A 23,809-nucleotide genomic window follows, 5' to 3' on the forward strand; every position below is an offset into this window, starting at 1 on the left:
TCTCCCTTATTATAATAAAAACAATGCAGCCTTAGGCTCATTGCAGATAAAACAAAGAAAAACAAAAAAAGATTAGCATAATGAATGTTGATTATTCTGTAAAAAAAATAAACTCATTGTTTTAAAATGTATTTTTACTTCATAAATCTTGGAAGGGAACACTTAAGTTGGCTATTTATTCTTTTTCAATTTCCTCATCTGAAAATAAGGACAAAGTCGATCAAATTGGATAGACGATGAGTGCTTATATCAGAACAACACAATTAAGAAGAAATCCTAAAAGCAGATATTTCCCTAACATGTGAGTCATTTAGTCATACTGTAAAAGTAAAAAGTTTCCAAGACCTTTTTTGAAAATCCCGTTGGTTATAAGCTGAGGCATCACCAACCTGAATTGTACATTTCCTCTGTGTCTTTGAGAAACATAATGGGTGTGCTGAACAAAAAGATAAGGAGTGAGGGGGAAGGAAGAGGGAAAAACTAGAGAAAGGGCACTCTTCTCTGAAGAGCTTGAATTCAGATGGATTTCAATGCAGCAGTGACAAATTGCAAAAATGTTTAAGAAGAAAGGAGTTATATTACATACATACTGTAACAATAAAGTGATAGGTTCCTAACTATAACATTACTCTGGATCCATATTACTTGGTCAGACCATACCTAATATAGAAATGGTGCTGGAATGCTGATAATGAATCTAATCCTGCTTAACTATAGGTATATTACATTTTCTTCTGACCTTGATTATTGTTTAATTTATGCCCTAAAGGATAATGATTAATATCCTATTTAATTTTATGCTGTAGGTACTACTCTATTTCATGTAAATGGCTATCACTTTTTGAATATTATTAGACAATTGGTTTCGATTTCAAAGTATGTACTACACTTCCTGCTATCTATAGTGCCTTTCCTCCAACAAAATATGTGAATCCAATGTTAGTGAAAATTTAAAGATTACATACACCCTTGAAAAGGCTTACAAAACAAAATTGTATATACTTTTCTCAAAGTTATGAGTTACCTAGGTCATGTTAACTTTATTTGGTAGATTAGTAGGAAACTGGGTAGATATTTTATGAAGAAATATTTATTATTCTGGTTTTAAAAACATCACTTTTTCAGTAAAGCAAAACCTTTGACATGACAATAGGGAAACATATCAATATTAACAACAAAATCACAAATTTTAAAGACATAAAATAAAGAATTTATCATAAAATCTTTTCAAAAGGTAGACATACTCCTCAAGACAATATTTCTTTCTGGTAAAAGGCATGAACTCCTGATCTCAGAAGTTACCTTGAGGTGAGGAATGCTCATCGGTGGTTTCTGTTGTCTAGGGTTCTCCACCCTAGATTTTAGTTACAGCTCCACTACTGAGACTATAGAGACTGAATGAGACTAGGCTCTGACCTTCTCTCATACGTACTGTCTTTCACAGTAGCCAATATTCCATGAAGAGAACAAGCAAACTAGACAACATATCAAAACATTTGCGGAAAATGACTATTTCAAAAGTAAAACAACATGCAATGTGAGAAATAACATCAGAAGCAAAAATTTTAAAAAAAAAGAGTATCACATGAAACTAAATTCTTAAATTAGTCTAATGTTCATTCTAAAAAACATAAAAGATGTTTGTAATAATTTATAATATAAAATGAGGACAAATAAACATATAAATGGCCAAAGTGAATAAGCAGAAACAAGAGGTTTGAAAATAAAGTGTTTGAAAAAAAAAGTACTATAAAAAACATAAAATGGAAAAGTAGCATCATGAGCACAGTGAGAAGGAATAATGGAATTAGTAAACTATAAAACCAAATTGAAGTAATCTTTCAGGAGGATGAAGAAAAGGACCCAGGAATAGAACATATGAAAGAAAATCTAATCAGTATGGAGGACAGAGTTATTAGAACTACAATAGAGATATAAGGAGTTACAGAGAGAAAGAGAAATAAAATTAGAAGAAAGAAAATATTTTAAGAAATAATGGAGATACATTTCTGAGAATTAACTAACTAAAGTCTATTATTTTATTTCATCTTATTTTATTATGATTTTATTTTGATTCAAAAATCAAAGGGCCTATAGAATGTGACAGAAAATAGATAGGAAAAGCCTACACCTAGACATATTATAGTGAAATTTTAGACTATACAATGACAAAGAGGAAAATCTAAAAGCCTAAAGAGAAAAAGGTAAGATTATGTCCAAAGGAATAAGAATCTGATTAACGTAAGAGTTTTTGATAGCAAAATTGAATGAAAGAGGAAAGTGAATCAGTATTTTTTAAATGTTGAAAGAAAAGAATTTAAAACATGGGTTTTATATCCAACCCAAGTGTCATTCACAAATGAGGCCGTGATAAAAATATTCCTAGAGCCATAGAATACTTAAGGATGTTTACCCGGAAAAACTAACATTGAAAACAATTGTGGATGAAGTACCTAAATAGAAGTAGATATTTAAAGGATATGCTTCAAAAATATGAAATAAAAATGATCAAATATCTTAGTAAGTGGTTGTAGTCTAAAAAAGATGAGGGAAACCAAGGTAAAAAATAAAGTGAAATATATAATGATATAACTCAGTATTAAAGTCTAGATAATATTAGTATGATTGAGGTGGAGTAGAAGGAAACCAAAGGGTGTAAAAATAGTTAAAAAGTACTAAGAAGAAATATGAACACACTTAAATAATAAAGTAAGATGAAGACAGGTGAAAATGTATCAATGTAAATAGGTCAAACCTCTCAGCAAAAAGGCTATCCGTTTGGATAAGACAGTACAAGAGACACACCCACATAGTAAAAGGACACACAAAGATTGAAAATTAAAGGATGGAAAAAGATATGCAAATGATAACCACTGAAAACTGATGTGTCTATATAAATATCAGAGAAAATAGATTTTAAAATTAGAAAGTATATTAGGGATAGACAGAATCTCTATATAATAACAAAGAGTTAAATTCTCCAAAAATGCATTATAATTTCAAGCACGCATTCATGTAATAAAATAACCTCAAAATATTTGAAACAAAATGTTTTGAACTATAAGGCAAAATTAATAATCCACCAATGTAGTGGGAAATTTTGACATTTCTCCTCATTTTCGAAAAGTCAAGCAGACAACAATAATTGGTAATGTTATAGAATGTTTGAGTAATAAAACTAAAAACTGGCCCAATAGACACTGTATACTTCCATATCCAAAAATTAGAGAATATACAATTTTCTTGAGAACATACGGTACATACACAAATATGGATTATGAACTCTGTCAAAAAAAACCACCTTCAATGTATTCAATAGAGACTTGATTTCTAAATAGCTTGGAAATTTTTAAATAATTCAAGGGTAAGGACAAAATCATGCTGGAATTTAGAAATAAGTAAAAGATACTAAAAATACACATAAAGAAACTTCTGGGATATGGCAAAACAATTCTTTCAAGGAAATTTATACCTTTAAAAAGTAATATGAGAGAAATAGACAAAAATTTGAGATTTGACAAATTAAGTATCATTTTCAAGAAGCTAGAAAAATAACCAATTAAGCCCAAAGAAAGTAGAACAGATAATAAGAGCATAAAGTATTGAAAAAAAATATAAAAGTAGATCCACAAGGCAAAAGTTTTTTTTTTTTTTATTTTAGTGAACAAGAATGACACATTCCTGGCAAGATTTAGTAAAAAGAATTAAGAATAAATAAATACTATTTCAAGAGAAAGGAAGGTCATACTAAGAGTACAAGTTGAGATTTAAAAACAAGTAAGACAAGGATGTCTGCTTTCACCACTTCCATTCAACATAGTATTAGAAATTCTAGCTATAGGGGTGCCTGGTGGTGCAGTCCTTAAGCGTCTGCATTTGGCTCAGGGCATGATCCTGGCATTCTGGGATCGAGCCCCACATCGGGCTTCTCCGCTGGGAGCCTGCTTCTACCTCTCCCACTCCCCCTGCTTGTGTTCCCTCTCTCGCTGGCTGTCTCTGTCAAATAAATAAATAAATCTTTTAAAAAAAGAAAGAAAGAAAGAAATTCTAGCTAGAACAATTAGGCAAGAAAAAGAAACAGAAGTCATTCAAATTAGAGAAGAATGAGTAAAATGATCATGTTCATAGACGGCATGATCTTATATTTAGAAAAACCTGAAATTACGCACACATATATACACACACACAGCTATTAGAGCCAATAAAAGAATTCAGCAAAGTTGCCAGATACAAAATCAACATGGAAAAGTCAGTTGCATCTTTATACACTAACAATAAAGAATCTGAGAAGGAAATTAAGAAACCAATCCTATTTACAATAACCTCAAAAAGAATAAAATATTTAGTAATACATTTACCCAAGAAGCCAAAAGACTTATACACTGAAAACTAAAAAATATTGCTAAAGGAAATTAAAGAAGACATGAATAAATGGAAAGACATCACATATTCATTGATCAGAAGACTTAATATTGTTAAGATGACAACAGTACCCAAAGTGATCTACAGATTCAACTGATTCTCAAAGGCACTTTTTGCAGAAAAAGAAAAACCCATTCTAAAATTCATTTAGAATTTCGAGGGTCCCCAAATAGCAAAACAATCTTGAAAAAGAACAAAGGTGGAGGACTCACACTTCCAGATTTTAAAACTTATGACAAAGAGACAATAATCAAAACAGTGGGTGTATGCATAATAGCAGACATAGACCAATGGAGTGGACTTTCTGCACTATTTCAGACATGGTGCAGAAATAAACCCTCAAATATATGGTCAAATGATTTTGACAAGTGTACCAAGATCATTCAATAGGGAAAGGACAGTCTTTTCAGAAAATGGTGTTGGGGAAAGTAGATTACACATGCAAAAGAACAAAGTTGGAAGCCTTATTTTATATGATATACAAAAATTGATTGAAATGGATCAAAGATCTAGGGGCACCTGGGTGGCACAGCGGTTAAGCATCTGCCTTCGGCTCAGGGCGTGATCCTGGCGTTCTGGGATCGAGCCCCACATCAGGCTCCTCCGCTATGAGCCTGCTTTTTCCTCTCCCACTCCCCCTGCTTGTGTTCCCTCTCTCGCTGGCTGTCTCTATCTCTGTCAAATAAATAAATAAATAATCTTTAAAAAAAATTAGAAATGGATCAAAGATCTAAACATAAGAGCTAAAACTATGAAAGTTCTAGGAAAAAAGATAGGCGAAAATCTTGATAATGAGTTCAGTGATGATTTTTTTTTAATATGACACTAAAATCATAGGAAACCAAAAAAATAGAATTTAGAGTTCATCAAAATTTAAAGCTTTGTACATCAAAGCACACTATCAAGAGAGAGAAAAGCTAATCCATAAGCAGAATATTGAAACTATTTGCAAATCATATAACTAAGATATTAATATCCAGACTATATTTTTTTTTAAATTCCAGCAACTCAACCACTGCAGGAACAACAAACCACCCAATTAAAAATGGGCAAAGGATTTGAATAGACATTTCTCCAAAGAAGATCTACAAAAGGTCAATAAGCACATGAAAACATGTTCAACATCACTAGTCATTAGGGAAATATAAATCAAAACCACAACATGATACCACTTCACATTCATTAAGATGACTATTATCAAGAGACAGGAAAATAACAAGTGTTGGTAGGAATGTGAAAATTGGAACCTTGATGCATTACTGCTGGGAATGTGAAGGGATGCAGTTGTTGTGGAAGACAGTATGACAGTTACTCAAAATGTTGAACATAAATTTACCCTATGGCCAGAATCTCCACCTCTAAGTTTTCGCCAAAAAAAAAAGCAGAGACTTAAACAGATACTTAAGACATGAATGTTCCTTGCAGCATTACTCATAAAAGCCAAAAGGTGGAAACGACCTAAATGACCATCAACAGATGAAGGAAAAAACAAACAAACAAAATGACCATCAACATATGAAGGAAAAAACAAAAATAATATACTGGAATATTACAAAACCTTAAGAAGGAAAGAAGTTTGATAACATACTACAACATGGATGAATCTTGAAAATATTATGCTAAGTGACATACACCAGACAGAAAATGACAAATTTTGTATGATTCCATTTATAAGTTACCTTTTAATAGTCAAATTCATACAGACAAAAAGTAGAAGTTACTAGGGGCTCAGGGCAGGAGGAAAGGAATAGCAATTTCTTAATATATGTAGAGTTTCTGTTGCAGATGATGAAAAAGCTCTGGATATGGATAGCATGATGGCTGCACAGCATTATGACTCTGCCTAAATGCTACTGAATTGTACACTTTAAAATGTTTATAATGGCAAATTTTATGCTACATACATTTCACCACAATAAGAAGATAATAAGCTATATTACCCACAATAATCTTCCAATGATTGTGAATACTTGGACAAAAAACATGAATTTCTAGAAAAGTATTATTTAGTAGAACTGACTGAAGAAGTAATTGATAGTTTGAACAGTCTTATGATTACTGAAGAAATAAAAACAAACCGAACATGTTGCACAAGAAAATATCTGGACTAGATGGTTTTATGGGCAAAAGTGTTACATTTTCAAGAAATATATCATGTTAATGTTGTGCAAACATATTCAGACAAAAAAGACAAGAGAGAATATGTCTAATTCATTGAGTCTGAAACCATACAAAGACATTATGAGAAAGGAAAATTATAGGCCCATTTCACTCATGACTATAAATCAGAAGCAAAACATTATTAGCTAAATGAAGAGAAGTACAGGCTTCCAGTCATGGAATGAGTAAATCATGGGGATGAAAGGCACAGCGTAGGGAATACAGTCAATGGTATTTGTAATGGCGTTATATGGTGATGATGGTAGCTACACTTGCAGTGAGCATAGCATAAGATAGAGTTGTCCAATCACTATGAAACTAATGTAACATTGTGTGTCAACTTTACCTCAATAAAAAAATAGTATTAGCAAAATGAATCCAAGAGAATATAAACAAGATATTTTGCCATAACAATGTTGGGTTTTCCATAAATATATTTTATGACGTTAGAAGAGAAAAAGACATCTATGATCAGATCAATAGATTTAGAAAAAGTCTGATAAAATTCAATTCCATTTATGATAAAAATTCTTAGTGTTTGAGAAGATAATAAATTTCCATAACCCTAAAAAATATAGATTTGCTTATTGTTAAAATCATGCTGCCCTAGGAGAAAATAAAATCTGGGCCCAAATATATTGTAGAAACATCTAAATAAACTATGAAAATGATCTTAGATATCCATTTATTCTTATCAGACTAAATATAATAAAGGACATCATCAGGAACCTAAATTTCACTTATGTTTTCCTGATTGTTTGGGCCTCTTCCCTCTTGATATACTATGTTCAATCTATCACCCAGTATGATTTTTTTTTCTTTTAAATCATGTGTCGGTTGATATTTTCTTCTCTGTTCTCATGTATCAATTCTTCAGGGTCCTAAATCTAAATTATGTCCCTCCATTTAGTATCTCTCCATCCCTCTCAATTAATTCTCAACTGCCCCTCTCAGACCAACTAATGTTTTAAAAATACAACTTCCTTTTGAACTCCCCCACCCCAAAAATAAAAAAATCTCTCCCTCTCTAACTCCCAAGTTAAGGTCAAACTCTTATGTGTAGTATTCAAAAATTTCATTAAATGGCCCCTCATTATCTAGTTAACATTATTTGCCTCTACTCTCAAGTTATAAAAGATTTCTTGTCATCATGTACACATATACCATGGCATGGCTCCCAAAATAGATTTCAGACTCCAATGGGAGGAAGGAAAAGCGTGTTGCTGCAAGGAATCTATGAGTCTATATATTGGTAATTTTTTTTAAAAAAGATAGTAAAATATAACCATTATACTAACATGTATAATATGTTATAGATAGTTGAGTATTTATTATGTGCCAGATATTAAGCTAGTATATTCTATAATAATAACAAATAACAGTATCTCAAGTAATCTTTATAACAGCTCTATGAGGTATCATGTTTCCCATTTTAAATGTAAAATAATTTAAACTGAAAAATTAAGTAATTATCTCAAGATCATGCAGTTATATAAAAAGTGGGCCTGGGATTTAATCCTGGGTCTATCTGAAATAAAGGCTGGATTCTTTACTACCTACCCTATTCTGAAAAGGTCCTTGCCTTAACACTTTTAATGGTAAGAAGCGATTGAATATGCAAAAAAGGTGGATGCCATTGGACTAATTTTTTCTCAGTTTTATTCTAGTATCAAAATCCAACCTACTCTCTAAGGCTCAACTTAAAGTCCAAACCTTCTCCAACACTATCTTTCACGGCAGCCTGGTTTATTTTTCTCTTCACCAAAACATTATAGGACTAATAAACTCAAACATAAATTTAATAATTTAGCTTATATTTATTGTTTTACCTTCTTCATTTATATTCACTCAACGAAGAGAGTACAATAGTATATACTACTTACCATGTTCATGAAAATTAATTACTTATCTAAAACCCTGAGAATTTTCTGGAGACGTGTGTGTGTGTGTGTGTGTGTGTGTGTGTATACATATATATATGTATAATGTATATGTATAAATATATATATATATTATATATGTATGTCTATGCATATGTGTGGTCTGTGTGTGTGATATGTCCTTCACTCAGATAATCTCATTATAAATACAAAAGAGGAAAAAAATACATATAATTATACATATTCAGATAATTTTTCAGTATAAACACTGAAAGCAAAAAAAATTCATATACCCTTACATATATATGTGTGTGATAATCATGGATCTCTATTTATATCACATTTAGTGTAAGTTTCATGGGAAACTGAGGGAAAACTTTGAGTTGTTTGGATCTTCTATTTTTCTTTTCTGTGAAGACATTCACTGTGGAACTAAAATGGTAAAAGTGAGCATGAGATTATTAGAATAACTGTAGACATAAAAAGAAGAGAAACATCAGGCATAAAGAGAGAGCACTGTAGGGGAGCATATACCACACAATGTATGCATACATAAAAAACTGGAATTGAAAAGATTATTTTCTTTCCTTTGGGGTATTTGTTCATTTAAATGTAGTAAACTAGATTTTTCCAGTTCTAAGGCACACACCAGTGATCTCCCTTTTTATTTTATTTGCAAAAGCAGGGCTAAGAGGTTTGAATGACAAACATTGAATAGGGAAGTCCCACTGAGTTATTATTATTTTTGTTCTATTGTGAGTGAATAAAAATAATGTGTTGGGCGGGAGTAGAAGTTCCCTTGTCCTTGGCCAGCTGGCTTATAACTTAAGTAGTAAAGAGAAAACACAAAATAGAGATGGTAACTTATAAAGACTTTTGCATCATACACTTTATATGCATATGACCTATTCAGTACTAAATTAATAAAAACAGCTATTGATTTAATGTAAATGCTGAAGTAAATAACCAGTGGAATCCTCACCTTTTGATAGAAACAACCCAATAAAACATTTTTAACAATTTTTTTTTATCAAAGAGACTATAACAGTATTCTTACTGTATCCAGAGCACCAAAAACTATCTTGCAAGTAAACAAGCTTGTCAGTACAGCAGATTATATATTATACATTTCAAAGCTCAATTTCTACATACCTTGTTTTATTGAGTATTAGTTTATAAAGTTTACGTTCAGTATTTAAGGTGGTTTCATCTCCAAACATTGAAGGAATTCCAAAATGCACTTGCTCACCAGTTTTAACTCTGCAGTGTCTTTAACCTCCCCGAGAGAAACGTTTTTCTCTTTCTACTTCATCATTTTCTTTCTTTAAAAACTGGCAAACAATAGCTGAGAGGACTGGGCAGAAAACTCTGCGTGAAGGTGAACTTTGGCTCTTCCTTGGACTTTAAGACTAATCTGGTCTAGATTGTGATTGACAAAAGCTTGCTTGTTGATGTTATGCAGTCCTCTCAAGTTCCAACCAAGCGCAAGGGGTTGTTAATATTTACTCAGTCCTCATCTCTGGAATGGTCTTGAACTATTACAGTTTACTGAGATTGCCAAATGCCACCAGCATTTACAGACACCTGATTGGAAAAATAGCTATATATGATAAAAGAAATGAGTTACTATGGACCACCACGTCTCGGAAAGGAAGGGGTGAAACCAAGACCAACAGGTGGAATTTATAGGGAGACAGCTAAACTCACAGGCGAAGCAATCAACCCGCAAGAGTGTGGCAGAGAATCTGATCAGTCTGAGGTCCCTTCAAATCTTAGGATTCTACAGTTCTAGGAAACAGCTTCCTTCTGAGGCTGCTGGCACAGGAGGTGGGTAAGATTGCTGTTGCATCTGGTATCCTACAGGACTAGATTCAAACCCTCCCCTGCCATTCACTAAGTGCAGGAACTGGAACAAATTACTGAACTTCTCTAAGCCTCTTTCCTCATTTATGAAGTGATAACAGGTAATACTAGTCTCTCTCCCATAGGTTCGGTGTGATAATCAATGCAATTTTTCACAAAAAGCATTCTGTACAATCCTTGTCACATAGCAAGAACCGGAGGCACAGTAGCTATGATTATGGTTGTTATTCTTGTTGCTACTGTCTTTTTCCATTAAAAAATTATTAAATACTAATGTATAGTGGGAATAATTTTTTCAATACTACATGTGGATTTTGAAGTGTTTCTTTAACATGCATTTGCTGAACACCTATGATGTGCTAGGCATTGTGCTAGGTGCTGAGGATAAAATAATGAACAGGTCACAGCTTTACCTTACAGGGACACAGCCGTGAACAAGACAGACAAAACTGTTATCTTCAAGCAGTTTACATTCTAGGGGTGGGGGCACACAATAGGTAAATAAAATAATAATTCTAATCATAAGTATCAGAGGTCATCAAAATAAGATAGTGATTTAGGGAGTGATGAGATGGGGTCTTTTAGCTAGGCTGATTGTGGAAGGCCTCTCTGACAAGGTGATTTTGACTAAAGATTGGAAACATAAAGGGGCAGCCATGTGAAGATCTGGGACTAAAAAGGAAGTTCAATGGTCCTAAGATGATAATATGCATGTCCTGTTCAAGGAGCAGGAAGAAGGCTACTGAGGACAGAGCCTAAAGTTAAAGGGAAATGCTGACAATGGTAAAATGTCTGGATTATATTCCGAGGATTTTAGGAAGTTAACAGAATTTTAGGCAAGGAGAAACAGGATCTGATTTTTGCTTTGTGCAGATCATTCTGGCTACTGTGTGAACAGCTGTAAGGAGGCAAGAAGTAGCAGGGAAGTTAGGCTGGATTCTGTTTCTGAAGTTCAAGTGAGAGATGATAGCAGACTGGAAAAGTGTTTTAGTAGAGGAGCTGATAAGAAGCTGTGAGATTCGGGAAATCTTGGATGCTCGTTAGAACATACTGGTAGATGTGGAGGTGTGGGGGTGAGAGGGAAGAAAGATGACTCTTTTGGATGAGGGGTTCTAGATGAACCATAAGTAGATTTGGGTGGGGGGGGAACAAAAGCTTTCTGTTGGTCATATTAAGTTTGAGATGTCTGTTAGAAGCACAAAAGATGTCAAGCAGTAGGATATAGGAGCCTAACATATAGGGGAGAGATCTAGGCTGGAGAAGGATGGAGATTACCTGTAGGTAATAAATACATAAACACATGAGATACATGTATAAATAAATGACAAATACATAAACACATAAATACATGAGAAAAGAGGGCTGAAGTCTGAGCCTTGGAGCAGGTGAGCATTTAAACATCTGTTAAAAGAGAAAGAACCAACAAGGTGGGTAGAAAACCAGAAAATGTGGTGCCAGAGAATCCCAGATCATACTTCAAGAAGGAAAACTGTTCAACCATGGCAAATACCACTGAGAAGCCAAGTGAGGTGAGAATGAACTTACTACTGGCTTCTACTTTGGTTGGTTTTAAGAGCTCCTTTAGAATTGTGAAGACAATGGTTCTGTTGGAGACTAGAAAACAGGAGGGGAGTAAAGGGTGGCAGGGTGAAGATGGAAGCAAGAAGTTCTTCTGTGTGTAACTAAGTCATGAAATAGTGTGGCAGCTGGAGAGAAAATGTGTTCAAAGGGAGTTTTGAGGGTTTGGTTTTTTTAGGGAGTGTTGTTAAAGACCAGTGTAATGCTGATATGTATAATCCCATAGATTGGAATAGACTGATTATGTAGAAGAAGGACTCACTATTTAGAGAAGGAAAGTCCTTAAGAAGGTAAGAAGGAGTGTGGGGCGTCTGGGTGGGGCGTCTGCTATGAGCCTGCTTCTTCCTCTCCCACTCCCCCTGCTTTTGTTCCCTCGCTCGCTGCCTGTCTCTCTCTGTCAAATAAATAAATAAAATCTTAAAAAAAAAAAAAAGAAGAAGGTAAGAAGGAGTGAGATCCAGGGCACAAGTGGTGGGCTGGTTTAGATTATGAGCTGGAGCAATTATTCTAATAGAAGAGATGGCAGAAGAAATGAAAACAGATGCAGGTGGTTTAGTAGAATTGGTGATGCTAAGCTAATGAATGAATTCCAATAGCGTTGCATACATTTGCTCTTTGAAATACATTGTAGAAGAGAAATTGGCTGCAAAATGAAGAATGGGCTATGAATTGTGGAGTTTTGAGGAGAGAAGAGAAGGTATTAAAAACTGATCTCAATTAATGAGAATTTTTACCAGGGCATAGCTGTGTATACCAGTAGAGTAGGTGATGAAAGGCCCTGCGAAATTTCGGTGATGTATTTGAGGTGAGTACTATGAGCAATGTGGTGAAATTTTACCCATTAAGCTGCTCAGGTTGAAATGTGGAGTAAGATGAGAGAAGTGTAATCAGGGAAGGGGTTTTGCCAGGGAAGTAAAATGAAGAAAAATGGGGAGATGTTCGGAATGTTTGCAAGAGGATTGGTTGGAGTGCTTGACCAAGGACTCTAGACAGGTTAAGGAAATTTTCAAAATGTTGTGAATGCAAAGTCATAGCTATTGAAATTAGTGATAGAGTCCATTGATTTGGAGCTTGAACAATTGGCGAAATAAGAACACTACAGTAGAGGCACTGAACAAATAGAATGTCACGGTCAAAAAGTGTGAAATAAAAATGTTATGGGAATAACAAGATCTAGGCTATCATGTGAAGGGATGGCTAAATGGGGAAGAGAAAAATACATTGACACTAAAGAGACTGAAAAACTGACAGGTTAGGGTTTTGTCAAAAGCATGACTGATTTGGCTGAATGTTTCTTGCCCTTTGGCTCTTTGCAATCTAGTTTACATAGTTGTTGCGGTAAGAAGTAGCTGACAGGTAGCTAATAGAAATCGAGAGGTAACTTCTTAATTATTCTGACTCTACTCACTGATCACTCAACATTCATTTCTGGGTCAGAAATACCTGGGCTAAATTGATCTGTGAAGACTTTGAACTACTTCATTCAACCTGGATAAATGTGAAGGACCAACACAAGCAGTCCAAGATTCCCCTCAGCAGCTTCCAAGTTTCTCATCATCAGAAGTTATAACAGGACTTTTAGTTAAGCCTATATGCAGTAGTCCTGAGATAAATCTTAGCTAAGTGAGATCCAAGGTTTTCTGCTTATGCCACAGCAAGAGACAGCTAAAGTGACTAACAGCACACTCAATAGACGGCCCCTGAGATTCAACAGATTTCTAGGAGAACTAGAGAAATTATATGTAAAATATGTAGAAAAGTTTCAAATAATAGGTGCGAAATTAATAATGATTACTGTTAATTGATAAATATCTCACTTTTGAAGTTTACCATAATGGACATCTGTTGGTTTAGCCTCATTAGAACTCATTTTATTTTTGTAACAACTCCTGTTCTCATTCTCACTCTTAGTCTAGGTAATTTGTTGTGTGTGGTTGCTCAGTCCACAGCTCTAGGGTGGGCCCAAGACCCAGAGAAATTGACTTAGGGATAGACATACGACAGACATTTCTCCAAAAAGAATCATCCCAGGGAACTAAGGGGGACAGGATGCTCTCCTTTCCTTAGGTTGCCAAGCCTGACTGAATGGATCCATTAGGATGAATTTAGCTATAACACTCAGAAAATCCTGACACACTTAGCTTATAAAATAAAGGGGGAAAAAATCTTACATAATGTGAAATCCACAGGTAAAGAATTCTCCAGGGGCATATGAGCAGCATTTCTTTCGGCTTTTCTTCTCCCTTTGTTTCTTTTGGTTTTCCTTAGTTTATTTAGCTTCTGGGCAATAAAATGACTACATCAGTCACATTGACCTACAACATCACAGAGAGGCAGAACCCTTCTCTTTCTTGGGTCTACTTTAAAGACTTAAGAAAATTCCCAGGGAGCTGCTCAACATGTCAAAATTGCAACACAAGCCCATTCTTAAAACTTTCTCTGCCAGGGGAAGTGAGACCACCAAGATTGGCTTAAATTAATCAGAAACTTCTCTTCCTTGTGAAGAAGTAGATGTCTAGAAAAAACAAAACAAAACAAAACAAAAAAACTGGGCTTGGAAGAAGGAACTATGTGCATAGCTAGGAATAGGCTATGATAGTGTTTGCTCAAAAGCTGGGAATAAAGCCAGCACAGAAGAAAACAAAGGCAAAGTTACGGAGGGCTGCCCACATGCGATAGTACTTAGGAATTTACACATGACATGAACCAAAAAATTTCTTTCATACTTAAGCCCTAGATGAGCCAGATTCTACCATCTGCACCAAAAGCTTCACTCGCTAATATGCTCACTCAAAGCATTACTCTGAATCCAACAGGTCTTTATTTTTATCCACATAAACTATAAAAATCCTTCAGAGTTTCCTATCTCTGTTCTACCAGCCATTCTTAAACATTCTCTTTTTTTCTCACCTCTTGCCTTTTCTTACGTTGTTCTCTTAACTTGCTACTTTTCTGTGTTCATGGCTACCTCTTAAAATCTTAACTATCCCTCATAACTATATTTCAAACATCATCTTTTCCCAAAGCACTTCCAAAAAATCTCAATGTAATATGGTTTCTCCTTCACTTGAACCGCAGAGCAACTCTCTGACTGGTATTTCAAATGTACATAGGTAGTATACTAAGATTTCATATAAAAACAGCCTTGGAGCTAAAAATTTTAAATTATTCTTGTAATGCAGAAGAAAGCAGGGAGGTTAAGTGACTTGCACAACATCTAGTTTAGAACCTGGGTTTAACACCGAGATCCACACTCTCCCTCCCTGCCCCTCAGGTGCACCTCACTTACTGCCCCACTATCATGTGACCTCTTGACTTGTGAATTGTGTCTTAACTTTAGTTTCCTATGGTACATGTATTATGCCTTGTACATAATACATACTGAATAAACATATTTGGTTAATTGAACTCTTTGGTTTTATGTGTAGATGTAGATTTATCAATGATTGCTGATTGGTCAACACAGATATTTCTTTGCATAAGTGCAGGTAGGCCAGTAGTATCTATCTTTTTCTTTTTAAAAGTAGTTCAAAGTCTTCACAGATCTAGCTAACAAAAACAAATTCCAGATAGTATTGCCACCAATTTGCACTGAGTAAGCCATTCTATGCAGCCTCTACAAAACAAGTAAGATGATTTGACAAAAAGAATGTTTCGGTATACAATTTTAATGAGCACCACATACAAAGAAAATATTACTGGAAATTAATATCATTTCCTCTAACCCAGAAGTTGAATATTAGTTAAGAAAATAGTAACTTCATGCTGTGAAATTAGACAGGGAGAAATTATCATTAATAATATATTAATTAGACTTCATGTAACTATGCTGCTTGAAATTTGAAAAGAGAGGAGGTAGAAAGAATTGTCAGTCCACCCTAAAAAATAAAATAAAATAAAAATAAAGCCTGCAAAAAGACTAGGTTTTAAACCTCACTTGACCTTTGTCAGATAATGCCAGTATTAGTGACCTGTTCTAGGAGGTCCTGCATACCAGAGAAAAGGAGGAAAAAGATACTTCTCTCTAAATATTCTGTCTGGGAAAAAAGAAACAGAAAAGAAATAAAGGGGTACTTTCTTCAATTTTTTCTTAAGGTCTTAAATTTAAATGTTCATCATTAACATATACCAGATCATTGATTTACTGATGAAAAATATCCACATTACCTACACAATATAGTCAGAATTCATTTTCTTTAAATGAAATGTTTAAAATAACAACTCAATCACAATCTTTCATATTTTTTCTTATTTTTCTAAAAGGTCTAAAATCATAAACAAGCCACCCAACAATAACCCTTCAAAGTAGGTGAAAAGACCTTGCACCTGCTTTACAAATAACATTTTTAGTGATTAATAAATGAACAATGAGAAGGTAACCGCAATTAAACAGGAGGTTCAAAGATACCATCCTTTCGTTGCATTTCGTTTCAGGAATTTGTGCTGATTGCAACATAGATGTCTGTCTGCATGCCTTAAAGTAGGGTGAGGCCTGTTTTGCATTTCTTAAGTTCATCTTTGATCTCTGGTTATTGGTTCGAAAGTCAAGTCATATTTTATGTTGTTATAATCTTTTTCTTGTCTCTACGAGATGTAGAGCCTCTGAATCTGATAGTTGTAGTTGTGATAAAATAGTCAAAACTTAGCCATTAGCTCATGAGGATGTTTTGATTATATGGTGTGTTTCAAAAATCTGAAGATTAAATCACTCATAGAAAATGCTATAGCAGATATTTAATTAGATGGCTGTTTATAGGGATTAGATGGATAGATGATAGATAGATGATAGATAGATAGATGATAGATAGATATATAGATAGATAGATAGATAGATAGATAGGTAGATAGATAGATAGATAGATAGATGATAGATAGATGGACTATCATAAGCCCTATCATCTTCCTCAGTAACATTACATAATCTTTTTCTGCATCAATAATATTTCCTAATATTCATTTGTTATCTTGTGCCTGTTTCAAAATGTAGGAGAAGACACCATTTACTAATCAAATTAAATTTCTTTTTTTTATCATCAGATGCCATTATTTATTTCAATCTCATTGACCTCCTCGGGTCTGGAAACACTTACTGTTCTTTGCATTAGCAGAGGAGAGTCTGTTCCTTCCTCTTTAAAACTTGACTCCATACCGATCATATCGTCAATTACGTCTTCCATCTAGCAAAATATAATACATTTAGAATACTGTGCATAATGATAAGGGTTGTGCTTCAGCCTGAATTCAGAGAGAAAAAATTTAGCAATCTTTAAAAGTTTTAAAGAATATTTAAATTAAGATTATATGTATATCAAAACCCAGAATACTTTAGAACTTAAAATGAAGAAATCCTGCCACTCTTTGATCTGTGTTGCTTTTCCATGCATTTGCTTCCACCAGCTGGCAGGTGATGGCTGGGCAAATCACCCTGGGCTAGTCCGTTGGAAATCAGTATCTATATAAATAGAGTGGTTATCATGAAGTGCCTCAAGCCAGAGCCCATGTACTTAACATGTAGAGAGATGACTTCCTACAAACTTTACTTTCCTTTTGAAATGTTTTGATTGCATCTTACAGTTGGATATTCAAATAGCAGTGGTCAAACCAGCAAATTGGTCCACATGGATATAAACTACATGGAAACATATTATCCAACTTTCCCTAATGGCTAATAATAATAATAGCAATATCAACAGCAACAATAATCACTGACACCTTAAATAGTAACAATAGCAAACATATAGTGCGGGGAGTTGGGGGGACATGCCAGGCACTTTCTCTGTGCTTTGCATACATCAGCTCATTTAATCTTCACAATAACTCTATGAAGGGATACTATCATTACCTCCATTGTACAGATGAGGAAACTGAGAGGGAAAAAATTGCTCAATAGCTCATTCCAGATTACAAAACTGGTGAGTGACAAAGGCAGGATTGAAATTCTGGAAATCTGGCCCTGAAGTCCTAACTTAAGTCAGTTTTTTACTCCCTTTCTCAATTCCTTTCTAAAATAGCCTTCCTTCCCTCCTGTACTTCAGCTGGAGAAAATTTTAAAAGCTTGTATGTAAAAAAAAAAAAAAAAAAAAAAAAAGGAGGTAAACCATAAGAGACTCATAACTATAGAGAACAAACTGAGGGTTGCTGGAGGGAGGTGGGTGAGAGGATGGGCTAAATGGGGCATGGGGATTAAGGAAGGCACTTGTGATGAGCACTTGGTGTTATATGTAAGTGATGAATCAGTAAATTCTATTCCTGAAACCAATATTATACTATATGTTAACTAACTAGAATTTAAATAAAAACTTGAAACAACAAAAAAAAGTTTCTCATCAAACCAAAAATAAATGAATAAATAAATAAAATAAAGGCTTATATTTTTAAAATACTGTGCTTGCCCCCTCTTTTTCTCTCTGGTCTAGCTCTCCTCTCTCCCATTATATTCTCTTTGGTGAAATTTTAAAATATGGTGTAAACTCAAAGATAATGAGAATGCTGAATTTATACAGCTGTAGTACTGAATTTCCTATAACATATGCAGAAACAACTAGGAGTAAACTCAGAGAAACATATGAAAATATTTTATGATTCTGTTAATTTTATCTTCTAACCAAAATTTCTGAGAACTTTAGAGAATCAAATATTCAGATTTCTATTAAGATACTCCTAAAGTTGATATGCCAAAAAATTGGAACACCTTTTAATATTAATTTAACAAATATTTGTTGAGCAATATTTATTGCAAGACCTTGTTGTAAGTACTGGAGCTATAAAAACAAACAGCACAAAGTCTCTGCCCTCTTGGGGCTCTAATGCTAATGAGGAAACAGACAATAAACAGCTTAATAACAAACAGTGGTCTAAAGAAATTAAAGCAGGGAGGGAGAGAGCTTAATGGGAATAAGCGTTGTTTTAGAAAATTGTCAGAGAAGGACTTACTGATATTTGAACAAAGACATGAATAACATGGCGAAGAAGAGTCCTTGGAAAGGAAGCAAAAATTACAAAGACCCTAAGGTAGGAACATGAATGTTGGAGAAAGAATGTTGGTCAATGGAAATGGAGCAAGAGACAGGTTTGAGATGAAGTTGAAAATTATGCCCTCTAGGTTGTAAAACCCTCTTGGCCAGTGGTGTCCAACAAAAATTTCTGGAAGCATAGGAATGTCCTATATCTGCACTGTCCAATACAGTAGCAACCAAACACTTAACGACTACTGAGCACTTGAAGTGTAGTGAGTTTAACTGAAGAATTAGATCTTTTCTGTTCAAGTTTTTATTTAAATTCCTGGGATCAGGAATTAAATTTTTGATCTCATTGAATTTTTAAAGATTTTATTGAATTTCAATGAATTTAAAATTAAATTTTAAACAGCCACATGTGGCTAGTGAGTACCATCTTCAAGAGTGCAGCTCTTGACAATAGTCTGGATTTTTTAAATTAATTAATTAATTTTTAAATCTGAGTGTAGTTGACACACAATGTTATATAGTTTCAGGTGTACAACGTAGTGATTTGATGAGTCTATATGTTATGCTATGTTCAACACAAGTGTAGTTACCATCTGTCACTATACAACACTATGACAACACCATTGACTGCATTCCCTATGCAGTGCCTTGTATTTCCATGACTCATTATTTCCATAACTGAAAGCCTGTACTTCACACTCCCCTTCATCTGTTTTGCCCATTCTCCACCCTTATTCCCTCTGGCAACCATCAGTTTGTTCTCTGTATTTATAGGTCTGGTTCTGCTTTTCTGTTTGTTTGTTCATTTGTTTTGTTTTTTAGATTTCACATATGGTCTGGACATTAGATGTTATTCCAAGTGCATTGAAAGATCCTTAAAGAATCTAGGATAATAAGTATGCATATTTTGTTTTCTTTGGTTTAGTACAGTCTATGAAAGTTTTAAAACATATTTTTGATTGTTATTAAACTGAAAATTTAATTTCATGATATTTCTCTCATTCACATTTATCCTTCCACGGACAACAAATTTGTACTGAACAGATGTAAAGAAGGCCTGAGGAAAGAAGGATGTTAAACACAATTTATGATAAATGCTTTTCTTTGGGGGTACTTCTAATAGTTTCAGCAAAAATTATATATATATCATTTATCCCCTTTCTTCCTGGAAACTTGCACCATTAATGACCCTACTGCAACTTTGATTTTTCCCTGTTGTCAACAAATATGCTTAGGTTTCTCCTATTTCAGTAAGAAACCTTTCTTTCCTACGTGTGAAAGCTCAACATCCTTGGAGGCTCTTTTTTGCTTCTCTAACACCTCTATCCCTCATTTTTGTCATCCACCTACATGACTGTCTTTGCCCCTAATTTATTGAAGACATCAGTTCCTCCATTACCCTAAATTGATATTAAGATATAAAATCCATACAAAATCTTGCTTCACAACTTCCAGGAATCTTCAAAACTACTCATTAAGAATCCAGTTGTTATTTTTAAAAAGATAATAACCACAACATTTTATATCAGATGAAACAGAAATAACATGTTAGACAAAAGAAGAATTACAAATCAGCAGAATAAGTATCTTCAAAATGATAAACGAAGATAATGAAATATAAGAAAGAGCAAATTATTTTGACTAAAATCAAAATGGAGATAATAGGTATGTAAAGTATGAGGCTCGAGGGTAAAGGAAGAACACTTAAAAGATTTGAAAAGTTTAAAGATAAAGATCCACAAAAGACCAACAATAAACTTTTCAACAACACTGGGTGCAAGAAGACACTGGGATAATAATTGAAGTAGTAAAGGCAAAACTTTGAACCTAGATATTTATAATCAATAAAACATTCTTTAAGTTGTGGGTGAAATAAAATTGTTCTAAGGCATAAAAACTCAGAGGTTTTAAGGCAAAAAGTCCTTTGAAAAACACTTTTCCAGGAGGTACTGCAGTTAGATGAAAAATAAAACTATGAAATCTACACAAAATATAAGAAAAATAAGTTAATAGGGGCACCTGGGTGGCTCATTTGGTTAAGGGTCCACCTCTTAATTTCAGCTCAGGTCATGATCTCAGGGTCTTGAGATCAAGCCCCATGTGGGGCTCCCTGCTCAGCGGGGAGTCTGCTTCTCTCTTTCTCCCTCTCCCTCTGCCCCCCACCCTGCGTGCATGCTCTCTCCCTCTCTCTTTCTCTCTCTTTAAAATAAATAAATAAATCTTTAAAAAAAGAAAAAGAAAAATGAGTACATAAAAGTAAAATTTTTGTGGCCTAAACAAGAATATAAATAGAGAGGGGAGAGAGAGAGAGAGAGAGGAAGAGAGATACTATAAATCCCAACACAGGAAGATAGGTGAGAACAAAAAGATAAGACCATACTCAGGAAGATTTTTACTTAAGGGTATGACATAGATCTTGCTGAATAATGATATAGATATAGAAAAAGATATAACTGTTGCATCTTAAAGAGTTAGAGTAACAAAAAAAGAAAAAAGATAACAACCTGTTCAATGGAGGATAGAAAAAAATGACAAATAATGAAACAAAGTACAGTAATTTTAAAACATTAAAAAAGTAATAAATCCTAACAGTAATAACAAGAATGTGCATGAGCTAATACACTGCTCAAGAAACTCTCTCTTAAATTGGATTTTTAAGAGGTATTGTAATAGTCAATTAAAAAAAAGAGAGAAAGCTGAAAATAAATTGAAAAGATGTACCACAAATCTGACCAAATGGAAATTACAGCAGCAATGTTAATATTAGGCCATAAAGATTCAAGATAAAATTTTAAAGGAAAAATAATACCAAATGATCATAAATTGATATGCACTTAAAAATATCTACAGCAACAACTTGTCAGAATTCTACAGAAACGTAAATCAACAATTGTAATTGAATATTTTAACTCGCCTCTCTCAAAATCATAAATCTGAATTTAGCCTTCTCTTCATCTGTTCTTTAGGCCAGGCCTTGAGTCTTGTCATCCTCTAAACCACTCCATCTCTAAAATCTTAAATTCCATGATCTCATCAAAACACAATCTTCCTTTTAGGTCCAATCTAGACCCTGTTGCAAATCAACTAAACAATTTTCAGTTTATGACTCTGTCTTTGCCTTATTAGCATGCGGCCTGGTCATCCCAAATACCTCAGGTTTCAACTTCTCTACCTGTCGTCAACTCTGAATTCAAGGTGGAAGAGTGGTTTCTGCCAACTATCCTACTGAAATCCCTTTTGTTGTTATTTTCCTTGACTGCTTATCAGCCAAATTCAGTTGATATTTATCATCCCTGCCTTTTTTATTTTTATTTTATTTTTTTAAAAGATTCTATTTATTTATTTGACAGAGACAGCCAGCGAGAGAGGGAACACAAGCAGGGGGAGTGGGAGAGGAAGAAGCAGGCTCATAGCGGAGGAGCCTGATGTGGGGCTCGATCCCAGAACGTTGGGATCACGCCCTGAACCGAAGGCAGACGCTTAACGACTGCGCCACCCAGGCGCCCCATCCCCACCTTTTTAAAAAGCAAATCGTTTTATTTTTTTAAGATTTTACTTATTTGTCGGAGAGAGAGCTCACGTGCAAGCAGGGGGAGCAGCAGGGAGAAGGAGAGGCAGACTCCCCACTGAGCAGGGACCCCTGACACGGGACTCAATCCCAGGACACTGGGATCATGAACTGAGCCGAAGGCAGATGCAACCTACTGAGCCACCCAGGCATCCCTATCAGCCCTTATTTTACTAGACTTGGCTGCTACACTTAAGCGTATAGTTCATTCCCTCTTTCTTTAAACTAACTCTTTGGCTTCAATGACACCACACTGGCTATCTTTTTATTTTACCTTTATAGTCCCTCCTCTCTGACCACCCCCTAAATATTGCTGATGGCTCAATCCCATCCTTTGTTCATGGCTCTCCTTACTATATTCATGATCTCCAGGAGCTCTTTTTCTCATGTGAACTTTTAAGTATCCCCCCGTCCCCTCATGCTGACAACTCTCAAATCTCTTCTTCCAGTCTAGATTACTCTCCTCAAGGCAAACTTGGATCTCTAGCTGTCACGGGCATCTCCACATGGTGGTCTCCCAGATACCTCAACTCTAGCATGTTCTAATAGAGGGTCTCTTCATCTTTCACTGCATTATAGAAATAACCTCCCAACTGGCCCTCTCCCTCCAGACTTCCTCTCCTCCACAGCAGACACTATTACAGTCAAATCTGATTATGTCACTCCAGCCCCCACATATAAACCTTTCCAGGATTTGAAATTGCTTAACATGGAGTGCCAGCCTTTCTGTGATTTGTCTATTACCTAGATCTTTGGTGTCACCTTTTGCTACCACCTGCCTCTCTTTTTCTGTTCACTTCATTTTCTGCTGTTCCCCATCTTTATTCTCCACTCATGCTACCTCATCTGTGTAAATGCCCCACTAGCCACTTTCTCTAAGTTCTACTATTGACATTTCTGAAGAAGAAGAGCACTTTCATGCTCCTATCTATCCCATTGTCCTTTTTACATAATATTATAATTATTTGCTAACTTCTGTTCTCTTCCCTTCAACTTATAGCTCCTAGGAAATACAGCAGATAAGAACACAAGACAATGAATAATTAAAACATAGCATGTGCTGTGAAAATGCTGCGATAAATGCAATTTTTATCTACATGATACAGGTGTTACTATGAAAAGTCAGAGAATAAGCATTCATCTGCACAGGGAACCACTAGTAAAAGCACCTTAGAGAAGAAGCCTGAGATGAATTTTGAAGAGTGAGTTAGAATTATCTCGACAAATGGTAGAGACTGAATGAATAGATAGGAAAGAAAGGACATAAGAATAGAGAACGTGGCCACCGTGAGAACTACTAGTGAACCCACATGGTGAAGCACGGAGTGCCATAGGGCAGCTGAATGATAAGTCTGTGTCAGAAGGCAACGGTT

The 23,809-nt window shown here is 34.7% G+C and overlaps 1 protein-coding gene across 3 annotated transcripts in view; it reads right to left on the reverse strand.

The window, feature by feature from the left end:
• TFEC (transcription factor EC) overlaps window positions 1-23,809 on the reverse strand; it is a 623,128-nt gene that overhangs the window by 18,343 nt on the left and 580,976 nt on the right. For all 3 annotated transcript variants that reach the window (XM_057304253.1, XM_044387783.3, XM_026509789.4), the window contains one exon: window positions 16,994-17,080. In XM_057304253.1, the coding sequence (XP_057160236.1) occupies window positions 16,994-17,080 (87 nt within the window). The remainder of the gene's footprint in view (window positions 1-16,993; window positions 17,081-23,809) is intronic.

This window comes from Ursus arctos, unplaced genomic scaffold, assembly GCF_023065955.2.
Source record: "Ursus arctos isolate Adak ecotype North America unplaced genomic scaffold, UrsArc2.0 scaffold_3, whole genome shotgun sequence".
Lineage (NCBI taxonomy): Eukaryota > Metazoa > Chordata > Mammalia > Carnivora > Ursidae > Ursus > Ursus arctos.